The sequence below is a fragment of the Trachinotus anak genome, unplaced genomic scaffold (genome assembly GCF_046630095.1).
Source record: "Trachinotus anak isolate AG129_WGS33_773 ecotype Australia unplaced genomic scaffold, CSIRO_AGI_Tana_v1 ptg000010l, whole genome shotgun sequence".
Taxonomy (NCBI): Eukaryota; Metazoa; Chordata; class Actinopteri; order Carangiformes; family Carangidae; genus Trachinotus; species Trachinotus anak.
This window is the reverse complement of record NW_027273861.1, coordinates 20,325,741-20,349,091: the sequence shown is the minus strand read 5'-3', so window position 1 is coordinate 20,349,091 and position 23,351 is coordinate 20,325,741. Positions and strand designations below refer to the sequence as shown.

General features: G+C 38.1%; 3 protein-coding genes across 5 annotated transcripts in view; 1 reads left to right on the top strand and 2 right to left on the bottom strand.

Moving 5' to 3' along the window:
• LOC139625955 (GTP cyclohydrolase 1-like) overlaps positions 1-8,996 on the top strand; it is a 29,236-nt gene extending 20,240 nt beyond the window's left edge. The window contains exons 2-7 of one of the 2 annotated variants that reach the window (XM_071486052.1): positions 6,994-7,172; positions 7,624-7,733; positions 7,902-7,957; positions 8,046-8,077; positions 8,163-8,247; positions 8,450-8,996. In XM_071486052.1, coding sequence (XP_071342153.1) covers positions 7,133-7,172; positions 7,624-7,733; positions 7,902-7,957; positions 8,046-8,077; positions 8,163-8,247; positions 8,450-8,579 — 453 coding nt within the window. In that variant the 5' untranslated portion in view covers positions 6,994-7,132 and the 3' untranslated portion in view covers positions 8,580-8,996. The remainder of the gene's footprint in view (positions 1-6,993; positions 7,173-7,623; positions 7,734-7,901; positions 7,958-8,045; positions 8,078-8,162; positions 8,248-8,449) is intronic. The other variant, XM_071486051.1, reaches the window with a different exon arrangement.
• LOC139625957 (GTP cyclohydrolase 1 2-like) lies at positions 18-6,965 on the bottom strand. Its single transcript, XM_071486053.1, has 6 exons — positions 2,489-6,965; positions 2,014-2,123; positions 1,541-1,596; positions 1,420-1,451; positions 1,024-1,108; positions 18-486 (listed from the first exon to the last, which is right to left on the bottom strand). The coding sequence occupies exons 1-6, from the start codon at positions 2,754-2,756 to the stop codon at positions 357-359; spliced, it is 681 nt and encodes a 226-aa protein (XP_071342154.1). The 5' UTR covers positions 2,757-6,965; the 3' UTR covers positions 18-356.
• Positions 8,997-11,453: 2,457 nt separating the features above from the next.
• The window catches only part of kank3 (KN motif and ankyrin repeat domains 3), a 33,551-nt gene continuing 21,653 nt past the window's right edge, over positions 11,454-23,351 (bottom strand). For both annotated transcript variants that reach the window (XM_071486045.1, XM_071486046.1), the window contains exons 4-12: positions 21,083-22,888; positions 20,342-20,444; positions 19,879-20,094; positions 19,538-19,628; positions 18,893-19,112; positions 17,893-18,035; positions 16,309-16,509; positions 13,400-13,501; positions 11,454-12,218 (exon numbers count right to left, since the gene is read on the bottom strand). In XM_071486045.1, the coding sequence (XP_071342146.1) occupies positions 12,156-12,218; positions 13,400-13,501; positions 16,309-16,509; positions 17,893-18,035; positions 18,893-19,112; positions 19,538-19,628; positions 19,879-20,094; positions 20,342-20,444; positions 21,083-22,888 (2,945 nt within the window). In that variant the 3' untranslated portion in view covers positions 11,454-12,155. The remainder of the gene's footprint in view (positions 12,219-13,399; positions 13,502-16,308; positions 16,510-17,892; positions 18,036-18,892; positions 19,113-19,537; positions 19,629-19,878; positions 20,095-20,341; positions 20,445-21,082; positions 22,889-23,351) is intronic.

The following is a 23,351-nucleotide window of genomic DNA, read 5'->3' as shown; positions in this document are numbered from 1 at the left end:
ATATTATAATCTGCTCTATACAGACTTAAACTTACAGTTTCTTAACAATGAGGCCATCATGTAAATGTGTGTGCCTGGAGTTTCTAGTGCCAGTTATATATTTGTCAGACTAAATTAACTCAATGTGAGGCAGGGATAATCAACCTCACGTATAAATGTGCAGATTGAATAACTGTATAGAAAATAATATTGCTCATGTTTTGGTAAAGCTGCATATCATACCTCTGAGATCACAAGGTCATGTATTGTGCTGTGTGATCTCAGATAATTGTTGCCTTCATTGTGCACAAATCAACAGGTATAAATATTGCTTGTTAAAACAGTTCCCTCCATTGAACTGTCAGCTGATATACTGTTCACTTCTTCATTGTTAGAGCAAGAAAGTCCTTCCTGGTCTTGGGATCCTCATCAAATCTTCCCAGCATGACACTTGTAACAGTGCTGGCATTCATCTTCTGCACACCTCTCATCACCATGCACATGTGACTGAAACACAACAAAGAGAATGTTAAGCATTGTTAAAACCCTAAAACACCATTAGATATGGATATTACTATAATTATTTTCACTTGTTACAATTAACAATCAACATTATATACAGCTGCTCCTGGTCTCTCTCTCTCCTCCCCCCATCCCTCTTTCTCCTGTTAAACCCAACCGGTCGAGACAGACGAACTCCCATCTTGAGCCCAGTTCTGTTGGAGGTTTCTTCCTGTTAAAATGGAGTTTTTCTTCCCCCCGTTGCCTGTTCTCTCTATAATAAAGTAAGGTCAAGACCTTAGCCTGTAAACTTTTTTAATATCAGACCTTGTAGTTATGACATAAATCTAGATGATCTGAAAACTCTCATCTTTACATCACCATCTGCCACAATTTTGCTTGTCAGTGTATCTATCACTATAAAAGTACAGTAAAAACACACAGAAACAGTAAAACACACATTTGTCCAAAAAAAAGATGAATATAAAAGCACACTGCCAATAATTAAGTCTAATATGGATGATAAGAGAGCTGAATACTCACACAGCCTCAATCACCACTGCCACTCCAGCAGGCTCCAGTGCTTCAGTAATAGCTGAAGCAATTTGTTTGGTCAGACGCTCCTGAACTGTGGAGAAAGTTACATTACATATAATACCCATCCAAAAAAATTGACATTAATAAAAAATTGCAACGGAAGACAAAGAGCTGCAACAATTATCCAACTAATCAGTTAGTCAATAATGAGGTTTTGGACTATTGGTTGGAGAAGACATTTGAGGACTTAGGCACTGAGAATGTGGGAGTAGCATTTTACTATATTCTGACATGTTACAGACTAAATGATTAATCAAGAAAATAACCGTCAGATTAATTGATAATGAAAATAATCATTAGCCGAAGTCCTAGAAAGGAGTATTTCACAGTAGTTGTTGTTACCTTGAAGCCTCCTGCTGTAGATCTCAACAATTCTGCGAGAAAGAAAAAATGAAAAATGAAGGAAATTACACAAATTAAATTTTTTTTTGTGTGTGTGTGTGTGCTGTTGTCACCCACATACCTTGCAAGTTTGCTGAGACCAACCACTTTCTTGTTTGGGAGGTATGCTATGTGAGCCTGACACATTAAAACAAAGCCTTATTATTTAAATATCAACATTGCATATTATGCGTTATAAACCACGTACAGTCTGTAATATAAATAGTCTTATCACAGATATGTTTGTATTGGTGTAGATGTCAGTAGATAAGTTGCATTGCATTAATCCTAAAGATTTGTTTGATGTAGTTTAAGCATTACCCAGTTAATTTCATCTGAGATCACTGAAAAATGTATCCTAACTGGAAAATGTACTATGTTTTGGCAGAAGTTCTTAAATAACCAAATTTAAGGAAAAAATATGTGTGTTTGTGTTACGAAATAATTACTTGCCAGTATATTTGTATCGCATGTCAATATTGGCACTGACCTAAAAAATCCAATATTGGGATTTTGGCTGTTATGTATTTCAGGATAACGTTGTTCTTAAATTACCTTCCCAAAGAAGGGCACCAGGTGATGTTCACAGAGAGAAAATAGCTCAATATCCTTGACAATCACCATCTCTTCGTGGTTTTCATCAAAGATTGCATCGTTTAAGATATCTGTGTGGAGATTGAAAATAATCTTTACATTATATATTATAGTAAAACAAAGGATGAAATCAAAAGTGACAGTGACAGACGGTTTGTCCATTAGTTAGGACCTGGCATTAAGCAAAATATGATACTCTGAACCTTGGTAATTTTTCATTCATTAGAAAAGAAATCAGTACAATAAGCTTTAAGCATATGGTAGAGCTGTAGGGCAGTAACAAAAAGGATTATATTCATATAAAAATGTTATCTGTCGTTTAACCTTATTGAAATGTGTTTATAGAAATTTTTCAACTCATTTTCCCAGACTCCAGACTTAACATTAGCACTACTAAAAGTGTCATCAATAAGATAAAGAGCAAATCTATCCTCACCTTGGGTTGTTTCCTTGTAGCCTTTAGTGAGGAACTGCATGGCTTTGGCTGCACGTAGTGGCGTACGTAGAAGTCCCTCCCGGTCCACGTCCTCTCCAAGCTCACTCAGTATGGTGCTATAAGCTCTCTCAATGCAGGATAGCTTATTTGAACCTGCAGTGTCCTTGGAGTCTTCTTCTCTGCACAAACCATTATGTTTAGACTCGATGCACATTTTCAGGTATTCGGTAACTACACCATTCATCTCTGAGGCATGGTGAGACTCCATTCTGGCTTGTAGCTCTATTTTCAGTGAATGACACTGCAGGATAAAACGAAACAGGCCCAGTGGTACTCTGTCGTCTGAGTGGTGTCAGTGAGGAAGCCCCCCTGGTTTTTAAAGCTTGATATGGGGCCCTGAGGCTGCAGCATCACAGGAGCCTTAAGACACCCATGCATGACACAATTATACATGAATAATTTCCCCATTTCAGCTCTTCAGTAGGCTCAAACTTTCCACACAGACAAGGTGTCTTACCTTGCAAATCAATTTTTCTTGCATCAGCTGCCTTGAGACAACATTTTACAGATCCTGTGATTTGAATTTATTTATTCATTTATTTATTTATTTGTTTATTTGTTTGTATCCACGAGTGTGAGGAACAATAATTACTCATATGCAAGCCTTAACATGCCTCCATAGCCTGAATGGGGCAGTAAAAAGTAGTTGAATGAGATTCAGGAGAAGGCTAAAGTATAGCTATGGACTGTCTCACATTTAGCACTGTATAAAATTGGGGGCCACTTGCAGAAGTCTGTGGTTCTTGGATATAATAAGAATAGATGTATGGATGGTCCAAGGAAAGCAAGCTAGGATGATAAATTGGCCAGGACTATATTGCCAACACCATGAGCTTGCTAGAGATTTATTACCAAACTAGAGAGCTGAAGTCATGGCATCACGTCTAGGCTAGCCTCTATTCCACCAGTTTGAGTAACTTAATGTATTCTCCCATTTAGCATTTCTTGCATGAGTAAATTAAAACCTTTGTGATTTTTGACAAAGTTAAATACTATTTACTTTGTGAGCACAGAAAAAAACAACTTGCATGAACAAATTACAAGCATGGCAAACACAAGCACTTATCGTCATAACTTCACCTCATCCATAATACTCACAACGCTTTCCTCTGAAGTTATTTTTTTCAACTTTCTAGTTGTAATCTTTGGAGTCTAACAACTTCCACAGCACTTAGTTCTCTTTCCTTGCTGTTGTTAAACATTTCGGACATCCTGACAATTACATTCTTACTTTAGAGGTCTATGTGCTCAACTAGTCACATTAAACAAAATCTGTAGAGGTTAGAATTATGCACAGTAACACACTTAACAGTGGAAACAATGTGAAATGATTGGAAATCTTTGACACAAAGCAGCGAATGGAGCGAATTGCCTATCAACATAATTGACTGTTAACATAATTAATTGAGCTGACTGAGCTTATGCTCAGTCATAAGCTCAGTGACTGAGCTTGACTAAGTCAGCTCAAACAACTCCTTGTTGTGACTCGTCTTTGTGTCATGACCGAAAACAGTCAATTTCTGCGTACTTATTTTCCACAGATTTGCATGGATTGTCTTGCATGTTGCGCGTTCCTTTGTTTCAAAGAAGTTTAACTTAACAACCTTTGCTTCCAAGAACTTCAAAACTGATCAGACACTAGATATCTGCTTGGCCACACAAAAACAGAAGCTCTGTTATACAAAGGCATAGCCCCAGGGACTTAAACATATTTAAATACTTAAACCTACAAGTCATGTTAATGTGAAGCGTATTTGCTGGAATACTTTACATTCATAGGCAACATTAAGTTCCAATGCACTTACATTGACTCTAGATATCCAGTTCCCTTTCCATACTTACCATATGTCATACTTGAGCATCTTATTCAACACGAGGCCAACCTTTGACCTGCTGACTGTCATTTGATTCAGGAGAAAGCTGGTGTATAAACCCACATCTTATATTATTTGTACATGAACCCAGCACAATAGTCAGTATACTATACTTAATATAAATACTTAATAACAAGTTAAGGAGGCTTTTTTTTTTTTTTTTTTTTTTAACATTTAAGAAATTGTTGGGTTTGAAAACAAGTAAGTGCATGTCCTACAGAAATAATGTTGCCTATAAAGCGAATGGGAGGTATGGGTATGCCCTGTAGTTAAAATAAACACGACACCAAAGAGGAGGACACTGACAGATGGAGAGAGCAGCAGACCTAAAAAAGAAGCCGGTCCATTTTTTTATTAAATAACTGAATGTTGAATAACTTGATGATACGGCGACAAGTGGGGAAATTACTGTGTGAATATCTGCACCTTATCATAAACCAGGAGGAGATACCATGATCACATACTGTACCAGATAATGCATTGATTCTCACTTTGTAGTTTATTCCTTGTAACTGTCACCTGACACACTCATGAGTACTGCAGGGGAGGAGCTGTTACACTGACAAGACCGAGTACATTTGAGTTTCAGTTTCAGTGCAGTTGTTAAGTAGGTTACTATATGATAACTTCCAACACACAATTCACAAGACAAAATCCATATACTGTACTATATGTGAAGCATGTGGAAATATATCAATACTGGTAAAATAATAAGCCTGACCTTTTACTTAAATTTCTAAATTTAAAAGCTAATGTTAAAATCTGTAGTCAACAAAGAAACCAAAACCAATGTTCACACTGGTTTCTGGATTCTGAAGCACCAAACAAAGGCAAAGGAAAATGACATCCTTAATATTTGCTCAATAAGCAAACCATTATGGGTCCAGCTCACTAGAGCTAGTCTGCTCAAGTACATACCCAAATCTCAAAGATCTGTATGTACTGATTTGCCGCAATACAAATGAGATTGAATTGGGATAATAATACCTTCCTAAGATCTGTACTGCATGCTTTTTTTTTGGGGGGGGGGGGGGGGCGTCATAGGAGTGAGTACATATATGGGAAAAACATACCAGAAAATCAATCATTTGAGCAGGTTATGTTTCAGATACAGTAGTCTGTTAAACGTTTGCCACTTTATCTGTCGCCTCATACTTCAGTTGTGATATAGATTTCAGATGATATTGCCCAGCCCTAATATCAGCTCAACACATGGAAAAGTCATGTTAAATGTGCTAGCAGTAAGCATTATGCTCACTAATGTTCTTTACAGTGAAACAATTAAAATCTCTTAGAAAGCTGTGTAACAAATGGAACAAAGGCAGCCTGTCAGCATACATAATTGCTCACTCCATTAGCCTCATGATATCATCTGGAACATGTTAACTTAATAGGCATTTGTGTTGTGGGTGAACAACATTTAAATTTACATACTAATTGTTAACAGATTTACATGGTTTGCGATCTTCTCCTCAGACTGTTTCTTTTTGTTTCAAGGAAGTTTTACACAAAACCTCATGTCTTTCCTAGAACTTTTTTATGCATTTTATCTACCTTATTCCTAGAATAACATTGGTTATTGTTCTTTTCTCTATTTTGTTGTACTTTCTCTAGTAAGTCAAGCCCAAATAAGTAACATTTTTGTTGTTTTGGCACACAAACTTGAATTTTATATATCTTTCTAAACTCCACCTAAATTTTGTTATAGTAACATAATATATTATATAATTGAAAAAAACAATGTCTAGTCAGTGAGCCTCATGTATTGGGCTCCATGTAATTACACAAATCTGAACTACATTGGTTCTTAAATGCCCAGTATATCAATTATGATAACATAATGATAACAACTTTTTAATTTAGCAGTAGCAGTATGGTTGCAAATCACCAAAACCGCCAGTATAAAGAATACAGTCTGGTAATGTGTGACTCTTTGTGAGTACTCATACATGGCCTTGGTGATTTCCCCAGATAATATCTCAACATAATATAATATTAAGTTAAATAGCAATGACGTACTTAAAGTTTCATGGTGTGAAATATTAGTGTAGGTAAACTGATCAGGCTAAGCTTGCTGACTGTCACCCTTTTGCCATCACTAATGACTCCTAAATTGACTTAAAGTAAATAAACATCAATATTAGGTACTGCCTTAAACACATAACAACTTGATTATTAAATTTATCATAAGAGGTTTTGAAGTCTGTGAAGTGAAATCAGAGCATTGTATGTCTGGGTATTTGAAGTAAAATCACAGGATCAGTTGATTGCTGCTCCATGGCATTTGATGCATAGAATTTCACACAGATTTCCCCTGCATGGGTGGCTTGAGGGTCCTGTGATGCTCTAGCCTCAGGGCTCCACATCAGGCTTTAAAGCCAAGGCGATGTCCTTCCTGACACCACTCAGCCAATAGTGTACCTGAGCCTGTTTCATTGTATCCTGCAGTGTGTTTCACTAAAAGTTAGAGCTAAGAGCCAGAATGGAGTGTCACCATGCCTCAGAGATGAATGTAGCAGTGTCTAAATACATGAAAATGAGCATCGAGTCTAAACATAATGGTTTGTGCAGAGAAGAGGACTCCAAGGACACTGCAGATTCAAACAAGCTATCCTGCATTGAGAGATCTTATAGCACCATACTGAGTGAGCTTGGAGAGGACGTGGACCGGGAGGGACTTCTACGCACACCACTACGTGCAGCCAAAGCCATGCAGTTCCTCACTAAAGGCTACAAGGAAACAACCCAAGGTGAGAATAGATTTTTTTAATTTAGTATATAGTATAAAGTTTGCCTTAATGATGACAAAGCTTGAAGTAGTGCTAAACTTGATTGTCTTAATATATTCATACTTATTTTTTGCAAAACATTAGTTGAAAGGTCTTGACCTTACCCTGTAAAGTGCCTTGAGATAATGTATATTATGATTTGGCGCTATACAAATAAAATTGAATTGAATTGAAAGGATATTTTATTCTTTGAGGACATTTCAGTATGGCTGTAATGAGTGTCCCACAAGTTGAATAATTACTGTTCCACAGAAACATTATAAGTTGAAAGTGTGTTGTCTCATCCTCATAAATCATCATATCATGCTAAATAATAGGTGTTAACTGAAGGACACACTGTCAATCATTCTGTCTCTTGTCTGCTCTAGTATTAATAAAAAACTATGTCAGACTAACATTTAATCTCACACAGATATCTTGAATGATGCAATCTTTGATGAAAACCATGAGGAGATGGTGATTGTCAAAGACATTGATTTGTTTTCTCTCTGTGAACATCACCTGGTGCCCTTCTTTGGCAAGGTAATTTAATGACAAAGTTGTCCAAAGTCTTGAAATGATGATGATTATGATATCCATGTATCACTCATATGTCTGTATTTATTTGCAGATACTGTTTTACTCTATTTTGTATGACAGTAATAATTTCAGCAAGCCTGAGAATAAGCAGCGTTGTGTTAAATGTTTCAGGTTCACATAGCGTATCTCCCAAACAAGAAAGTGGTTGGTCTCAGCAAACTTGCAAGGTAGGTGATCACACACCTACACACACACACACACACAGACACACACACACACAGGCATCTGTGTAATTCTCTTTATTTTATTTGTCAGAATTGTTGAGATCTACAGCAGGAGACTTCAAGGTAAAAAATCGACTACACCTATTTCTTCTCTTGTCTGTTTTGTTAATATTCATGTGTGATATATGATGTGAAACTTTCTCCACAGTTCAGGAGCGTCTGACCAAACAGATTGCTTCAGCCATCTCTGAAGCACTGGAGCCTGCTGGAGTGGCAGTGGTGATTGAGGCTGTGTGAGTATTCAGCTTTTTTAATAATCAGTAGCGTTGATAATTATGGGAGATTAGATTTTTCTTCATCTTTTTGGTACATTTTTTTACTGTATCATGGTTACTTTGATCATGCTATACTAGTAATAGCACACAAGTTATGATATAATAGATATTAAATAAAGTATAAATCGTGAATTTAAACTGCATCCTTTGTGCGTTTCAGTCACATGTGCATGGTGATGAGAGGTGTGCAGAAGATGAATGCCAGTACTGTTACAACGGTCATGCTGGGAAGATTTCATGACGATCCCAAGACCAGAGAGGAGTTTCTTGCTCTGACATCTATGAAGTAAAATTTTTACCTCAACACACAGTTAAAAAGAGGAAATTGTTCTTGTGTTCAGACAGTTTTAGTTTCACTGAACTGCTGCAGTTGGTCGTGTTCCCTCCTAAACTAATATCTTAAGTGTCAGGCAGCTGAAATATCAGATATCACGAATGTCACACCAAAAACCACCTGTATGTGAAATTAATAACTGATAATATTTATTTAATTTAACAGATATAAGATTCTTCATACTGAACTCATGTAAAGATGTTATGCAATTAAACATCAAGCTGAATCTTATTTTTCTCTCTTTGTATTATTTCTTTTATATTTCAAAAAACTGATGTTAGTGCATGAACTTTATGCCATATCATACTATGATATTAAATCATTCTGTGCATTGTGTGTTTACATTCCTGATTAAAATCAGTTCATTTATTTATCAGATATCACTTAGTTTTCTTTTACATTAAAACATAACATGCACTCTGATCTGCCTCTATACAACTAAAATAAATATCAGAAAATGTCACCCTGACAAATATCATACGGAATACAGTTTCAAATACATCACACCACATCAGAAATGTACATACACATCAGGACAAAACTCCTCACCACCACCAACTCTCAAAATGTAGAAACAAATTCTTGTAGCAGAGTCGTCCTATAGTGACACTAACAAAATCTGTAACCTAAGAATTGGAAGACAATGTTCAACACAAGGCCAGACCTCATTCTGCTAACTGCCTCATAATGAACCCAGCAAATCAGTCAGAACTATAACAACATTTACTAATGATGAATATACTCAAGACTTATACTCTTATACTTATATACTCAATGAGGTTTTCAAAATAGCATAAGGCTCAACATTATTTGGCTTATTCTCCAGCAGCTTTTTTTCAAAACATTGAAATCTCTTTTATCTTGAGAGGCATGACTGTCACAAAGCTGCCATGACTAATGATGCTTGAGTACATTTTTCATGGTAATGTAATAGTATAATGTTTTAAAGCTGCTACTAATAACAAGGCATCTGAAAATATATCAAAACCAAATTATTACAAAAATCTGCACGACAATAAACAAGGAGGAGATCCAAAAATAATCAAATAATAAATTCATGGCCTTCATACTTCATAGTTAATTCCTCCTATGGTGTTAACCAAGTGTGACTTTCATCACACTCATGAGGGCTGCAGGGAGAAAGCTGTATCACTGATAAGACCAAGCACATTTTATTGAATATGTGAAGGTGTACAACAACCCAAAAACAAATAAAATATTTTCATACATATGTGAAGCTTTTTAGAATATGGGCAGCAACTACATGATTAATCTGCCCATTATTTTCTCATGTAAGCATAGGTAGGTTGGTAGGAATACTTCAATTCTAATTAGAAATTGTAGTGTAACAGCAGTCAATCACATAAACCCTGAGGAAGGTTAAAACAATGCCAATAATCTATACAATGTCAGAAATAATGAAGTCCCAGGTGACAGTTAAAATGTCTTGTTTTGTCCAACCAAGTCTAAAACCCAAAGATATTAGATTTACTCTTAAATAAAACGGAAAAGCAGAATATCTTCATATGTTTGAGGCTGAAACTGCAATGTTTGTGGCAATAAACAGTAGTAACAGTAGTATGAGAATAGTTAATTTTTATTAGTCAACAATCGCTCTTCTCAAGATTGACTTGTTTACTCATCTTTTTGTTATTTGAAGACGTGTCAATGAATTTTTTAAATATACAGTGGCAAGAAAAAACATGAACCCTTTGGAATCACCTAGTTTTCTGCATTAACTAGTCACAAAATGTGATCTGATCTTCATGGAGTCACAAGTGTAGACAAACATAATATGCTTGAGCTTAAGAACAAACAATTATCTTTCATGTCTATTGAACTCACCCGATAAACATTCACACTGCTGGTGGAAAAAGGGAGTAAACCCTTGGATTTAATAACTGGTCAAACCTCCTTTGGCAGCAGTGACCTCAAACAAGCGTTTTCTGTAGCTGTGAATCAGACCTGCACAATGTTCAGGACGAACTTTGGACCATTTGTCCAACAGAACTGCTTAAGCTCAGCCATATTCTGAGGATGTCTCCTCAAGTCAGTCTTGCAGCATCTCTGTTCAGGTCTATGCTCTGACTGGGCCAATCCAACAGGTGGATTTTCTTTGTTAGAGGTTATTGTGCTGTAGATTTACTTCAGTGTTTAGGGTCATTGTCCTGCTGCACCGCCCATGCAACCGCACACCACGAATAGCAAATTCAAAATATTCAAGAATTCAAGTCGGAGTGGCTCTAACCTACACCTCCAAATCTATTTCATTGATTGGACTCCAGTTTTGTTGACTCTAGTTAGCCCTTGTTGATGTCCGTAACCTTGGGGTTTACATACTTTTGTCTGTCAATGTTTGAATATTATATTCAGTATGAACTAGAACGCTACAATGATCTGTGTGATATTGGTTAAAATAGATTGTGTTTTTTTTTACTAATTATGACTTTTCACTTTTTCTTGGTGCTGCATGTATTGGCTGATTATTGGTCTTTTCAGACATAGTGGCTTCAAAATGCAAGTGAACCCAAGTGTCCCTCTGTTTAGCATGTAATACTACATCTCATTCACAGTAAGCTTGGTTACCTTAATTTCAGTTTGCTAAACAGTGAGTTTGGATTGCAAATACTTCACAGGCTGGCTAGGTAGTAGAAAAATGTCTGAAAACACATCTTTCTGGAACGTGTTCAACTATTTAGTGCATGAGAATATCTAATACGGAAGAGAGATTATACAGCACTGTTGGAGACATCTTCTTCACTCAGTGTAAAGAAGTTGTTTATCATTACAGAAATGTGGATAATGCTTTCAGAAAAACACAAATTTGAAATCAGCTTTTATGTAAATAAGTTTATTTCAGACATGAGAATATATATATTTATATATATGTGTGTGTTTATGGACAAACAATGCACAGGCAGTTAGTGCAGACTATGAAGGCGAAGAGGTTCACAGATAAGTTAACTAAAGCAGGACAGAAAGGGTAGACAAGAGGACAACACACACCAGATACAGTATGTTGTTGAATAAGAAGAAGTACAGATGAAGTAGCCAAGTAGTCAGCTGATAAGTTTTCTGGAGCATCAGCATTTGGCTTTATTTTTATTTATATAAGATAGTGACGTATTGTGATGCATATTGTTGTGTGTGGGCCTGTGTAGAAAATAACAGTTGATGGGTTCTTGTGTTGTGCATTATATGCCATCACTGTGTGTGTTGCCTTTTAACAGTAAAATATTAGTGGAGTGCAAATAATAAATGTAAGGCCTCATCTCAGGTCACGGAAAAAACAAGTGCTGGAGACCTTATTTAGACATGCGAGGAGCTCATATTAGTCAAGTATATAATATAACCATTCACGACTTTTATGGAAAAATAATATTCTCATATTAACAGTACTTATAAATGCAGGACATATGGCAAGATATAAATACATGTACATATATATTTAAGTAAATTCCAGTGGAGCTTTTCTTAGCTCATCCAGTTATGTTTGCTCATCTGTCCACCTCAGTGAGTGGATCTGATCGGGTCAGTCTGTAGGCCAGGTTTTATGGGGGCTGGAGGGGTTCCGTTGCTGGGCCTGTGGACTCCCCTGAAAGACACAATGAGAGGGACAGGGACAAATGTATTATTGTGCAAGTGAATATACACTCAGTCTCCCTTTTTGGTTACATTATTGGAAATGTATAAATTCAAAGGTTGGTTAAAGGTGGTGTTCTTTTAAACAACATTATATTGAGAGGTGTTTCTAATTTTTTGTCCTCCCCATTCTCACGCACAAGGGGAGCAGAATATTAAAAACACCTCAGAATATACTGTAGTCCAGTATAACACAATCATTAAGTGATCTCTTTGCTAAAACATAGTTTAATTACACCTCTATGACAGTGTCAAAAACTGAACATTGTAGGCATCATAAAAGTCAACTTTATGACAGAACAATTGCACTGGATTGCAAACATGTGAGATTAGCTGCGGTCATTTGTATACAGATACCTATGTTATTCATTATAAGTATTTTAATTAGGTGTTAAGCATACTTAAATTGTGTTCACAATAGATTAGATTAATTTAGCTAAATTAAAATGTTATTGTAATAGTAGTTAATAGCAATATGTTGGTAACATGGTATGGAAATATTCAGATAACAGGAGCATAATAATACCTCAAGGGGGCAGCAGTGCACCTTCAGTTACTGCTGCCCACACCCAAACTAAAGCCTGGGGAGCGGCCATGGAATTCATCCTACCCACTTAAAATACAAGAGATACTGCTCACTGTAAATTTATGTTGAGAGTGTGACCTGCACCAACTTCAGCCTGCTTGCATGCCATTTCCCATTTAAAGGTGCTGATTTCAAACCTTTCAGCTTGTGACCCCAAAAAAGAAATGCTGCCAACTAAAAAGTGATCTCTTGGCTCTAAATGTTAGTTTTTATTTTCCCCTTTCAGGCTGTTAAACCTTATCAAAACGGCACCAGGTAAGACTGTCAGAGCTAAAGGTGACCACCCTTTTTCTACGAGGTCAAATTTATTTCCCTGTTCTTTTAGTATGTTTTCTTAACATGTTTGCTTTTATGTGTTACAGTGTAAAATGAAATGATTTAGATATTAGTATGAAAAATTACCGCCACCAGTCAAATGTGCAAAGTGTAACAAGACCATTCTTACTAACTCAGACTATGCAGATACTCCGTACTTGCCTAAATTAAATTCTTGTGTCTCTGTGGGCACATCTCGACAATGTAGGAGGTGGGTGGGAGGGTGGACTCACCATAGCAGTCTGGGTCTTGGCATAGTTCATATGGGCATAGAGCAGCACAGCTGTGTCATTGTGAGACGCCTCCAGTGCGATGGACAGAGCATTACTTCCATCCTGGAGACGGTAGAGAGGAAAGAGAGAGGGACCAACAGAAAGATAGAGAGAGTGAGTTTCTCACTAGAACAGAGAGCTTCCTCTGTTCCTCTGTCAGGGTATGTTATATCATTCATGTGTTGTTGTGACAATTCATTCATTATCATACATCCTTGACTTTGACACTATAAAACTAAATCAGGGAATAATTGTGTTTTACATAATGTTGGAAAACAAGAAACTGAATTTTATTCTACAGCTTCTTCTTACAGAACCATTGTAGGTTGCTCTTGCAGTTTGGTACATAACTTGGTTTTGGTGTCATGGTTCAGTACATTTTCATTACAGTAAGAAAAACATAAGACATGCAGACTTTAAAGCTCCTCTGAAGACATGTTTTAAACAATGTAAAAATACATTGCTATGATAAATATTTTGGTTATGTTGCTTTGTTAGCTTGTAACTGGCAGTGGCTGACACAGTGTTAGTGGTTGTGCTAATGCAAACTCTGTACTGACAAGGTTTCAGGTTTATTTTGCCCTCCCCTTGTCCCCATAAGTTGACGGGATTGGTTCCTTAGTTGAGGACATATGTAACCCTGGCTGTCTGCATCTGCTTTGTCATTGGTTCACTGCAGTTCCACAGTGGAAATGTGCATACTCATGATATGTCTTGTATTATATAAAAAACATCATATGGACATGTTAACAAGGTTAAAAACTCAATTTTCATCAGATGGGGTCTTCAAAATGTTTAGTTTTCCCCTATATAAGTCAAAAGTCCTTTGCGTTACATATAGGGTTAGGGATCCTTATGAAAAATCTTGTTTATGTTACATGTCTATGCAATGATGGCGAATATATCATTATAAATTGTTTTTACTTAAATATTCTTTTAGATATAGAGAGAATGGCTGACTAAATATCACTCACAAAGGAACATTATAGCTGGACTCAAGCCCTGTAATAGATGCATTTGATTTAGGGAAATATCATCCTAATGTAGTTAAACAGGTTCCAACCATTTCACCCTTTGTTCAGTGTAGCTGTAACTTACTACTGAGAAGCCGTAATGCGTCCAAATGAAAGATGTAAATGGAATTGGAAACTTTGCATATGGAACTGTTTTTTTTTTTACCTGCACTTATATACCAGGTTGTTAGGTATACCTAGCTAAAACTAATGCAGTCCAGAGCAGTACTGCAATGAATCCTCTGTGCTTGAAAGTTATTCAAGTATTATCCCAGATTCAACTTAATGGACATGTTGGAGACTGCAGTTTGTGGAGCTGATGAATTGTATTGCTTTACCCAGACTGGTGTTTCTGTTATCTTGTCCACCCCATGAGGACAGGCCACATAACAGAAACACCAGTCAGTTCAACAGCAGCACAAACTACATGATCCAGAATGCTCATACAGTTAGTCAACATCTTTCTAACAGTTTTAAACAGAAATGAATGAACATTACAGCAACTGAAACTAGCAGCTGAGTGTACATCTCCACTGTGCTTTACACTCATAGTTTGTCATGTTGTTCTTTGTTTTAGGAGGACAAAGGAGGCGGGGGCTTTTTCAAATATTCCCCTCCAGGGTCCACTACTTGGTCCAGCTGTGCTGCACTGAAATACAATCCAGGAGCTGCCTGCACCAAAAGGCTAACTCATTCTGGGACAGATGTGAACACTCAAATGTCTGTCTTCCTGGCCTCTCTAATCCACTGTAAAATCGCTCTAAAATACACAGCCACGCAGATTAACAATCAAATGAAGCAAGAAATCTGACAATCACACTTTTGTTTCAGGGTAAGATTTCTGCTTGTATTGTCCAGTTCTTGTTGAAACTGTTTTTAGAGAGGAGGTGATTCAACTGTAGTTTATGGTGCTGCTGAACCGTTCTGCAAAGAGGTGTGTCTGTTGTTTGGCCGATCCTTATTGATTTGAATTGGGTGGAAAAAAAAAAAATACAAACACCTGTCAACAATAACGCAATGCAAAGTTCAACAGCAACACAGACCACCCTGTCCACAGTGATCTTCCATAGAATCAGCACCTCTGACACAGTTTCAATAAAAACTGAACATTTATTGATAGACTGCAGACTAGATGTTCCTAATAAACTGACATCCGAGTCTACGCTCCAAATTCTAAACAACATAACATTTTTAGTTTGTAGGTAATTATAATCATTTGGTAGTTAAAATGATAAATCTACTGTCAGGAGCTTTTAGAATCTAAAAGTAAGCTCTAATGATTTTGGTTATTATTAGGAAATGAACAGTTGCTGCGGACTTGTGTGCGGGCCATGTGGTAAAGTATGCAGAGGACTAGTGCAAGAGCCTGCAGGGCATTGTGACTGAAACTGCAGATCTATGGCCGCGAACAGAGGAGCAGTGGCTTTCTAATTCATCCCCAGTGGACTTGTATGTAGACCAGTGATTGTGTTTCCTGTAAACAACACTGATTTGAGTGGAAGGCAGATGAAACTAATCTGATAATGGCTCTTTAGCTTTCAGCCTATCTTGCTAACTGAAAAACCAAAGAAGAGAAGAAGAGAGGTGACAAGGAGAGGAAAGTGCATAGACGAATATCCCATGAGGAGCCATTTCCTGACCACAGATTAAGCTGAATCCCAGACAAGAAAAAACTCAGATGTTTCCAGCAGTCAGAGCAGTTGGCTTGAGCATTAGGCTCACAGTAAGTCACTCAAAGTTTCTCGCAACGACTGTATCAAATCAAGTTTTTTATACACACATATATATATATATATATATATATAAAAATCACAACAAATGTTTTTCAGCTAAATAGCTAAAATGTAAACAGCTTACGTTATCGACGATGGATATGTCACAGCCAGGCTGTTCCAGGAGCAGTTTGACAATCTCAGCTCGGCCATGTTCGCTGGCACACATCAGAGCCGTGGAGCCCTCGTCATCCTGCACGTTAACATCTGCGCCACACTCGAGCAGTGCCCGTACCATCTCCTGACGCCCGTGGCTAACAGCTAGCATCAATGCTGTCTGGCCCGCCTGCAAAGATATGGAATTATAAATATAATTCTTCAAAATCACAATACAGTTTTTCAAATACTGTCAAGACATATTATCAAAAAACTGATATACTGACACTAGTCCTATTGTTCTGCTATCTAATGAGGAAAGTGTCAGGTTTAACTAAACATTAAGGAAAGGTGTAGCTTTGTTTTACTTTTCGATTTACAGTTACCTGAGCACACATGCCTTTTCTCTTTTTCAGAACTGCCCTGATTTTGATTTTTCTAAATTCACTCCTGCACAGTGCGACCAATCCTCTACTAGATAGCTTCTCTGAAACTGTCATGGCGTAAGTGCCTTGCTAAAGAGTATTTCAGTTAATTACTCATTGATTCAACACTGACTTTCCTTGTCAGATCAGTTAATTCCTGACTTTCCCACAACAAACCTGCTTCCCTAAAATAGTCATTCATTGTCATTTTGTGTCATCTGTTACAAGTCAATGGCAATTTTTGCATCTGTGAGATGGAAAGCTTTGCATTGTGGGATTGTTAATCAGAATGTACACGCCATAGATGCTACCTTTTCTTTCCATTGTAGAAATTCTTGAGGACATAACATGTTTTTGTTATGGCCTAAGAGTCATAACAAGTGAATTTTCTAAAATAAATTTGAATAACTATTTCAAAGTGAGGTCAATCAAGTATTTTTTGCATGTTATTAGTCTTTCAGCAAACATCTCCCCAATGTGAAAGCTAACTTAAAAAAAAAACAAAAAAACAGAATGACTTAAATTCCTGACTCTAAAATTGCATTGCGAGCCTTGTGTTTTCTTCCCTACAGCCACAACAAGTAGCCCTAATTGGATTTATAGCTAGTGATACTATAAATTCAGAGTCCTATGACTTGGCAGTGTGAGAGCCTGTCAGGCGCCGTGTCCAAACACATACACTACACAACCTGATTAGATCAACCCGAGAAAACCAGTCAAAGCCAACAGATTCTCAGGAATGACTTCTGTGTCACGTTAAGCTTCACGTTTCCTTAATCAACTGTGACTATAACCAATTATTATCGAGTCTCTGGCTCTGAATGTAGCAATTTACTATAATTCAGGAAACACCTACTCAATGAAATAAATAGGGAGCAACAGGGTCTGTGAAAAGTGTCTCCCTTTTTCTTTTCTCAATATCTGTCCAAGCATAATGTGGCTTCATTTAAGACTAGTTTCTCTGACTAGTCTAAAAGCAAATTAGAAACAATTTAACTTTAACACTTGAGTTTATATTCAGCAAAGGAATGCTGCAAAAAACCCTCAATGACTGTGGGAACAAGGAGGGCTATAAGTTACACTTAAAGAGTAAACAGCACACAGTGGTGTGTCCAATTGAAGGGCTCTGAACTGTAATGGTGACTTGCCTGGCTGGCCTTAGCGTTGACATTGCCCTGACTGAAGAGCTTCTTTACCACAGCCATGTCGTCCTCTTCCTTCACAGTAGAAAGAGCAGCCAGCATGATGGCTGTGTAGCCTGCCTTGTTCTGCTTATCCACACAGCACACACCTGTATGGAATAAGTTTTTATTCATGTATTTAAGCATATAAGTAAATCAGTATATCAGTACTTTTAATTGATTGCAGAACTTCCAGTAGAGCTTTAGTTTCATTCAGTTTAGTTTTACTTCTGTGTCAAACATCTGTCCCATCCCACATGGGATTACATCACTCAATATATATATATATATATATATATATACAAAATACAAAGGAGCAAAAAAAAAGTTACATTTTAAGTAACTTAAAATATATTTCCTTAAAATACCACATTTATGTGGAAAAGAAATCTAAATAAACTGTTCACAGAAAATAATATTTACATATCTACAGTTTATCCTTTATCCTAATAAAAGGATTTGTGATAAAGTTTTAAAAGACTAGATCTCAGCTGGGCACAAAGGTCTTATTAGATAAATTATATACATTATTCTCAGTACCATATTAATTTTTTTCATCATTCACAGATTCTCTGAACAAAAGTTTCAGAACAAAAGAGCTTTTCGGTTAGTCTGTCTTACCTAGAAGACAATAGACAATTATGGAAAAATAGTTAGTGTTCATGTGAAAGCACAAGCCCTCAAACTCCAGAACTGGCCCCTGTACATGGTGTCTTTGATCTCTAAACAAAACTCAAGTGACTCATTCATATGTCGCTGACAAACTTCACACTAACATCACTATGAGGACTGTCACTGGAACCATCTTTTGCATGTGTTAAACACACACAAAACAACAGAACACAAGTAAACTAATGGTTGGTCTTGTCCAACAAGTACCAGAATCATTGGTTAGATTAATAACTGGACTCGTGTAGTAGTCTGTATAGTTTGGATTATTCTTATCTGAAGACTCTTTATCACTGACCTGTGTCCAGCAGCAGCCCCACCACACCAAAGTTGGAGTGGGAGACACTATAGTGGAGAGCCGTGTTGCCATTGCCATCGGTCATGTTGACTACATGTTGCAGCAGCACTGACGAAACCTCAGAGAACGCCATCAGGTAGTCGGAGACCCGTGAAGGCTGAGCCATCTTGGCGCTGGAAATACGGAACCACTCAAGCTGCACAGTGTGTGTGCTGGAGAGCTGAGGGTGAGGGTGAAAAAGTCATGTTATTATTAGTATGCATTATGAACATCTGATTTCTCATCCAGATTTGATCATAATTTGAAGCTAAAAACATCGTACACTATATTTTGCCAGAGTCAAGCAGTATTTGTCTTGAGTTAGTGAGTTTCCACTGAATATTAAGGGAAGTCCTTTTTACCATCTGTTGTTAAACGGATGGTAAAAAGATGGTAAACAGAAAATTGTTACATGAAGCTCCTATTGTTTGTAATGAATGTTTGCTGCAGCTAAAAAGTCCCAATAAATACAGTCACATTGCTTTCATTAAGTAATTATGACATGAAATTGCTATAATTTATTTTGCATTATTCCTATGATTAAGTAATAAAGTTAGATGTGTAACTCAGTGATAAAGTTATTTGAAGAAGCATGCAGGGACGCACCACTTCCTTACTCTTCAGTGTTTTAATGTCGTCGTTTAGATGGTTCTTCAGAATTAGGCAAGCTTCACGCATTTTTGAGCTCAGCTCAAACCTGTGACAGAAACACAAATGTGTGAAATTGAATTACAATTGTATGCAGATTTTATGTATTTAAGGAGTGTATGTATGTAAACATAAGACTTTGCCATGCAACGTGGTTTTCATAGCATTCACTTTAACAGCAGTACACTTTAATAAGTAAACTATAGTAACCCATATTGTCTGTAGCCTCAGGGCCATGAAACTGCATCAGTCAATATAGCAACTTATATCATGTATTTTTCCACTTAATAACAACCTACTTCTCTTTCACAGCATCAGATGAATAACTTGATCTCAGAGTTTCCTCATCGGTGTCACTCTCATCCAGGTTGACGTTTCTCTCTTCCTCAGATGTTTCTTCCTCCAGAGCTGCCTCATCCTCCTCTGTACTGTCCAAACACTCGCCTTCTCCACTTTCTCCAGAAGAACTCCCATCTTCATCCTCTTCTTCTTCTTCACTGGACGTTGATTCATACCTGGGAGGCAAAAAATATCTGCTGTAATAAAGAGCAGAGATTCCCAACTTGTGCACTTCACATTATAAGCACTTTTCTAAATCCTTTTTTTGAAAGCAACACAACCTTTGGTGAGAAAAATTGTTTTGTTTTTTTACTTGTCAATTCTGTGACCTGGTCAAAGTGTTATTTCCAACCTCTAGACCTTCTGTCGCCCTTTTTTTTTTTTACTGTGGTAAAAATAAAAATTAGGTTTCATGTTACCCACCCTCCATTTAGAATACCAACAAACTGCAGGCTCTTCTTGCCAGCGGTGCGATTCTCACCCGAGTTACTCCCATCCTTCCTCTTCATGATTGATTTCAGCATACCTGTTTCCATGAGGGAAGCACACTGATCAAACAGTAGTTCAAAGTACACCACAGAAACACGCACCTCACACAAAAGTATGTTATGTGTCTCTATTGCTCTCTATTGTTTGCAATTAGTACATTGTTAATTAATTACTAGTGTAACCTAGTGCGTTTTTAGTCGATGTACAACAAGTTCGTTGAAAATGCAAAAATTCCTTCAGACAAGCAACACATATGAAGAGTAAAGTATTCACTAAATGTGAATAAATGAATGAATTCTTTTGCTTGGTTTGAAATGAGCACTTTCAAAGCACATTCTTATTGTGCATATAAGTTGGTACCACATTACATAATCTTCATTTGTACTCAGACTTTCCAGGGTCCATCTTTGAAACCATGCGGACATTATGAACCTGTAAAATGAATTGTTACCTTAAGAAGTATTGTGTATAGTCTCTCCATTATGCGCCACATGTTTGAAAATGAAATTATATTCTTGCCCCAGATTGCAGTTTCTAATGATGCATCATTTTGTTTTTGCAACAATGATAAATAATTCTACATTTGATGTATTTTGTGGGAAAAAATAACATTCGAAGCAAACACACGATAAGTATGTTTAACTGAACAATAAAGGCAAATCCTCTGGTTCTCACCTGTCTTGGTGTTGCTGAGTGAATTCTTCTGTCCTTGGTCTCCCTCTTTCTTCTCAGATGTGCCGACTACCTCTTCTTCTGGAGAAACCTTGTAGTCAGCGATGGTCAACTGTCTCTTCTTTAGCACTGTAACTTTCTGCTCCTCAGTCTTTTCCTCAAACAAGCTCTCCCATTGACACCCAATGCTGACCAGTACAACAGGAGCAGGCTCTGCTGGTTTCTGTAAAGCATCAGTCTGGGTGCCCTGTTCGGTCTGATCTGCTGTTAAAGTCTCACCTACACATACATCAGTCACCTCTGGGCGGCACAAAACTGCAGCATGCTTTAACACAGAGGTCAGTGTCTCTACCTGGGCATTTGCTGTGTCTGGTTTTGCAAGAACCCCCTTCTCAAATGTGACTTTAGAGGTTTTCTCTTCCATCTGGGCTCTAAGCGTCCCCAGGTCTTTGTCGGCCACACTCAGCTGATCCTCTAGAGCCACAATAGTCTCCTGCTGGAATTTAATGGTGTCCTGTAAGGTGTCAATCTCCCGCTGTGCCTCGCTGGTCAGTCCAAGCAGTGACTCCATGACCCAAACTTCAGCCTCCTCTGTCTCCACACTGGCTTGTACCCCCTCCTCATGAATCAGAGGGGCCTCTGTTCCTGTGCCTTTCTCACAAACATTCACCTTGGTGCCCTCAGAAGCATCTTTCACACCCTGGCTGTAGTAGAAAACAACAGAGTCCATTGGCATTTCGTCCCCAACAGCCACTGATTTCTTCTCAACAACTGAAACTTTCTCTGGAGCTTTTACTAAAACTTTTGATGAAGGAGCTGGACTTTTCTCTCCCTGCCCCTCAAATTTCTCTGTCAGTCTCTTCAGCTCACCAGATTTTCCAATACCTTTGTGACCCGGTGAGGTTGGTGAAGTCAGTCGACTGTGGACATGGTGGTCAGTTTGGGTTTGAAGGGTCTCTGTGGTTTGGGTAGACGACTCTGTAGACTGTTGCTTCTGCTGGGCCACCTCTGTGGTCACGTTCTTCTCCTGCAGGGCCAACAGGAGCATGTCTTTCTCTGCACGAAGCTTGGCGACCTCTTTCTCAAGTGCAGGAACACCCTTTACCCTTTCTTCCATCTCCTTCAGCTGCTTCAAGGCCGTGGCCATCTGCTCTCTAACTGTCTGCAGCTGGCTGGGAGGGATTGGAGTCACTGCAGTGCCAGCAGCTGGAGTGCTGCGCCCAGAGGTCTGAGGACTGGGTTTAGTCCAGCTACTCTGCAGAGGCTGAGTGGATTGGGAGGGCAAGAGCATTTTGGGAGGATCTGCGAGCTGGAAGCGCCCGCCATTCTGGTGCTGGTGGGTTTGTTCCTGCTGTAGCCGCCGGCTGGTTTCCAGGAGAGTCCGCTCAACTCTGGGATTGCGCTGGGGTGGAGGGGGTGGCACTTTGGCTCCAGCAGATGGCGGAGGAACATTGAGGAGGGTGACAGGAGAAAGAGAGAGTCCCTCACATGGTGCTGACCCAAGGCGGTTGCGTGGTGGCGGCGGTGGAGGAGCTCTGCCATCCTCACTGGCTGGGGATGAGAGAGACTCTGTGGATGTCCAGCCACTGGTACGTCCGCCCACACTCGGACTCCTCTGGGAGAGTTTGACCCCTCGGCCAGTGCGGCGGGAGCCAACGGGCGCTCGGCGGAGATTGTGCCCACTCTCTATTTCTTCTACATATTTGAGGAAGTCCAGATCCAGCTGGAAACCATATGGAGTCTGCACCGAGTAGGAACCAGACTGGTCAGCCTCCTCCTGACTGGAGTAGATAAATGGAGAGCCCAGATCTGAAGGGAAAAGGACACGTAATTTGGTGGTTTTCAAAAATGCCCTGTTTCCTCATAAACAAATAAAAATTGTGTTTACATTCATTGTTTATTGCCAAGAAAAGCAAAGTGTATATCCTTAAGGGCTAACAAAAATTATGATCTCATAACACTTGCAATGCCAATATTTTGACTACTGCATAGTTTACATCCATGTTTCCTAACTTCGTCATCTATCATGACTTTATTGGTACATTGCTACATTTCTTTGCACATTGCCATCACTAACCGTCATTTAGTGGAATAGCACTTGCATGTACAGTACATTGCTCCATAACACAAATTATGGTTAGAAACTTTTAATCAATAATGCAGAAACAGAATTATTGCACCAAACTTTACTGCTTCACAAAAGAGATAACAGTTCTCAGGTTTTTATATAAACCAGGATAAAAACTTGTCAAGTATTAAAATGTATTTGTGT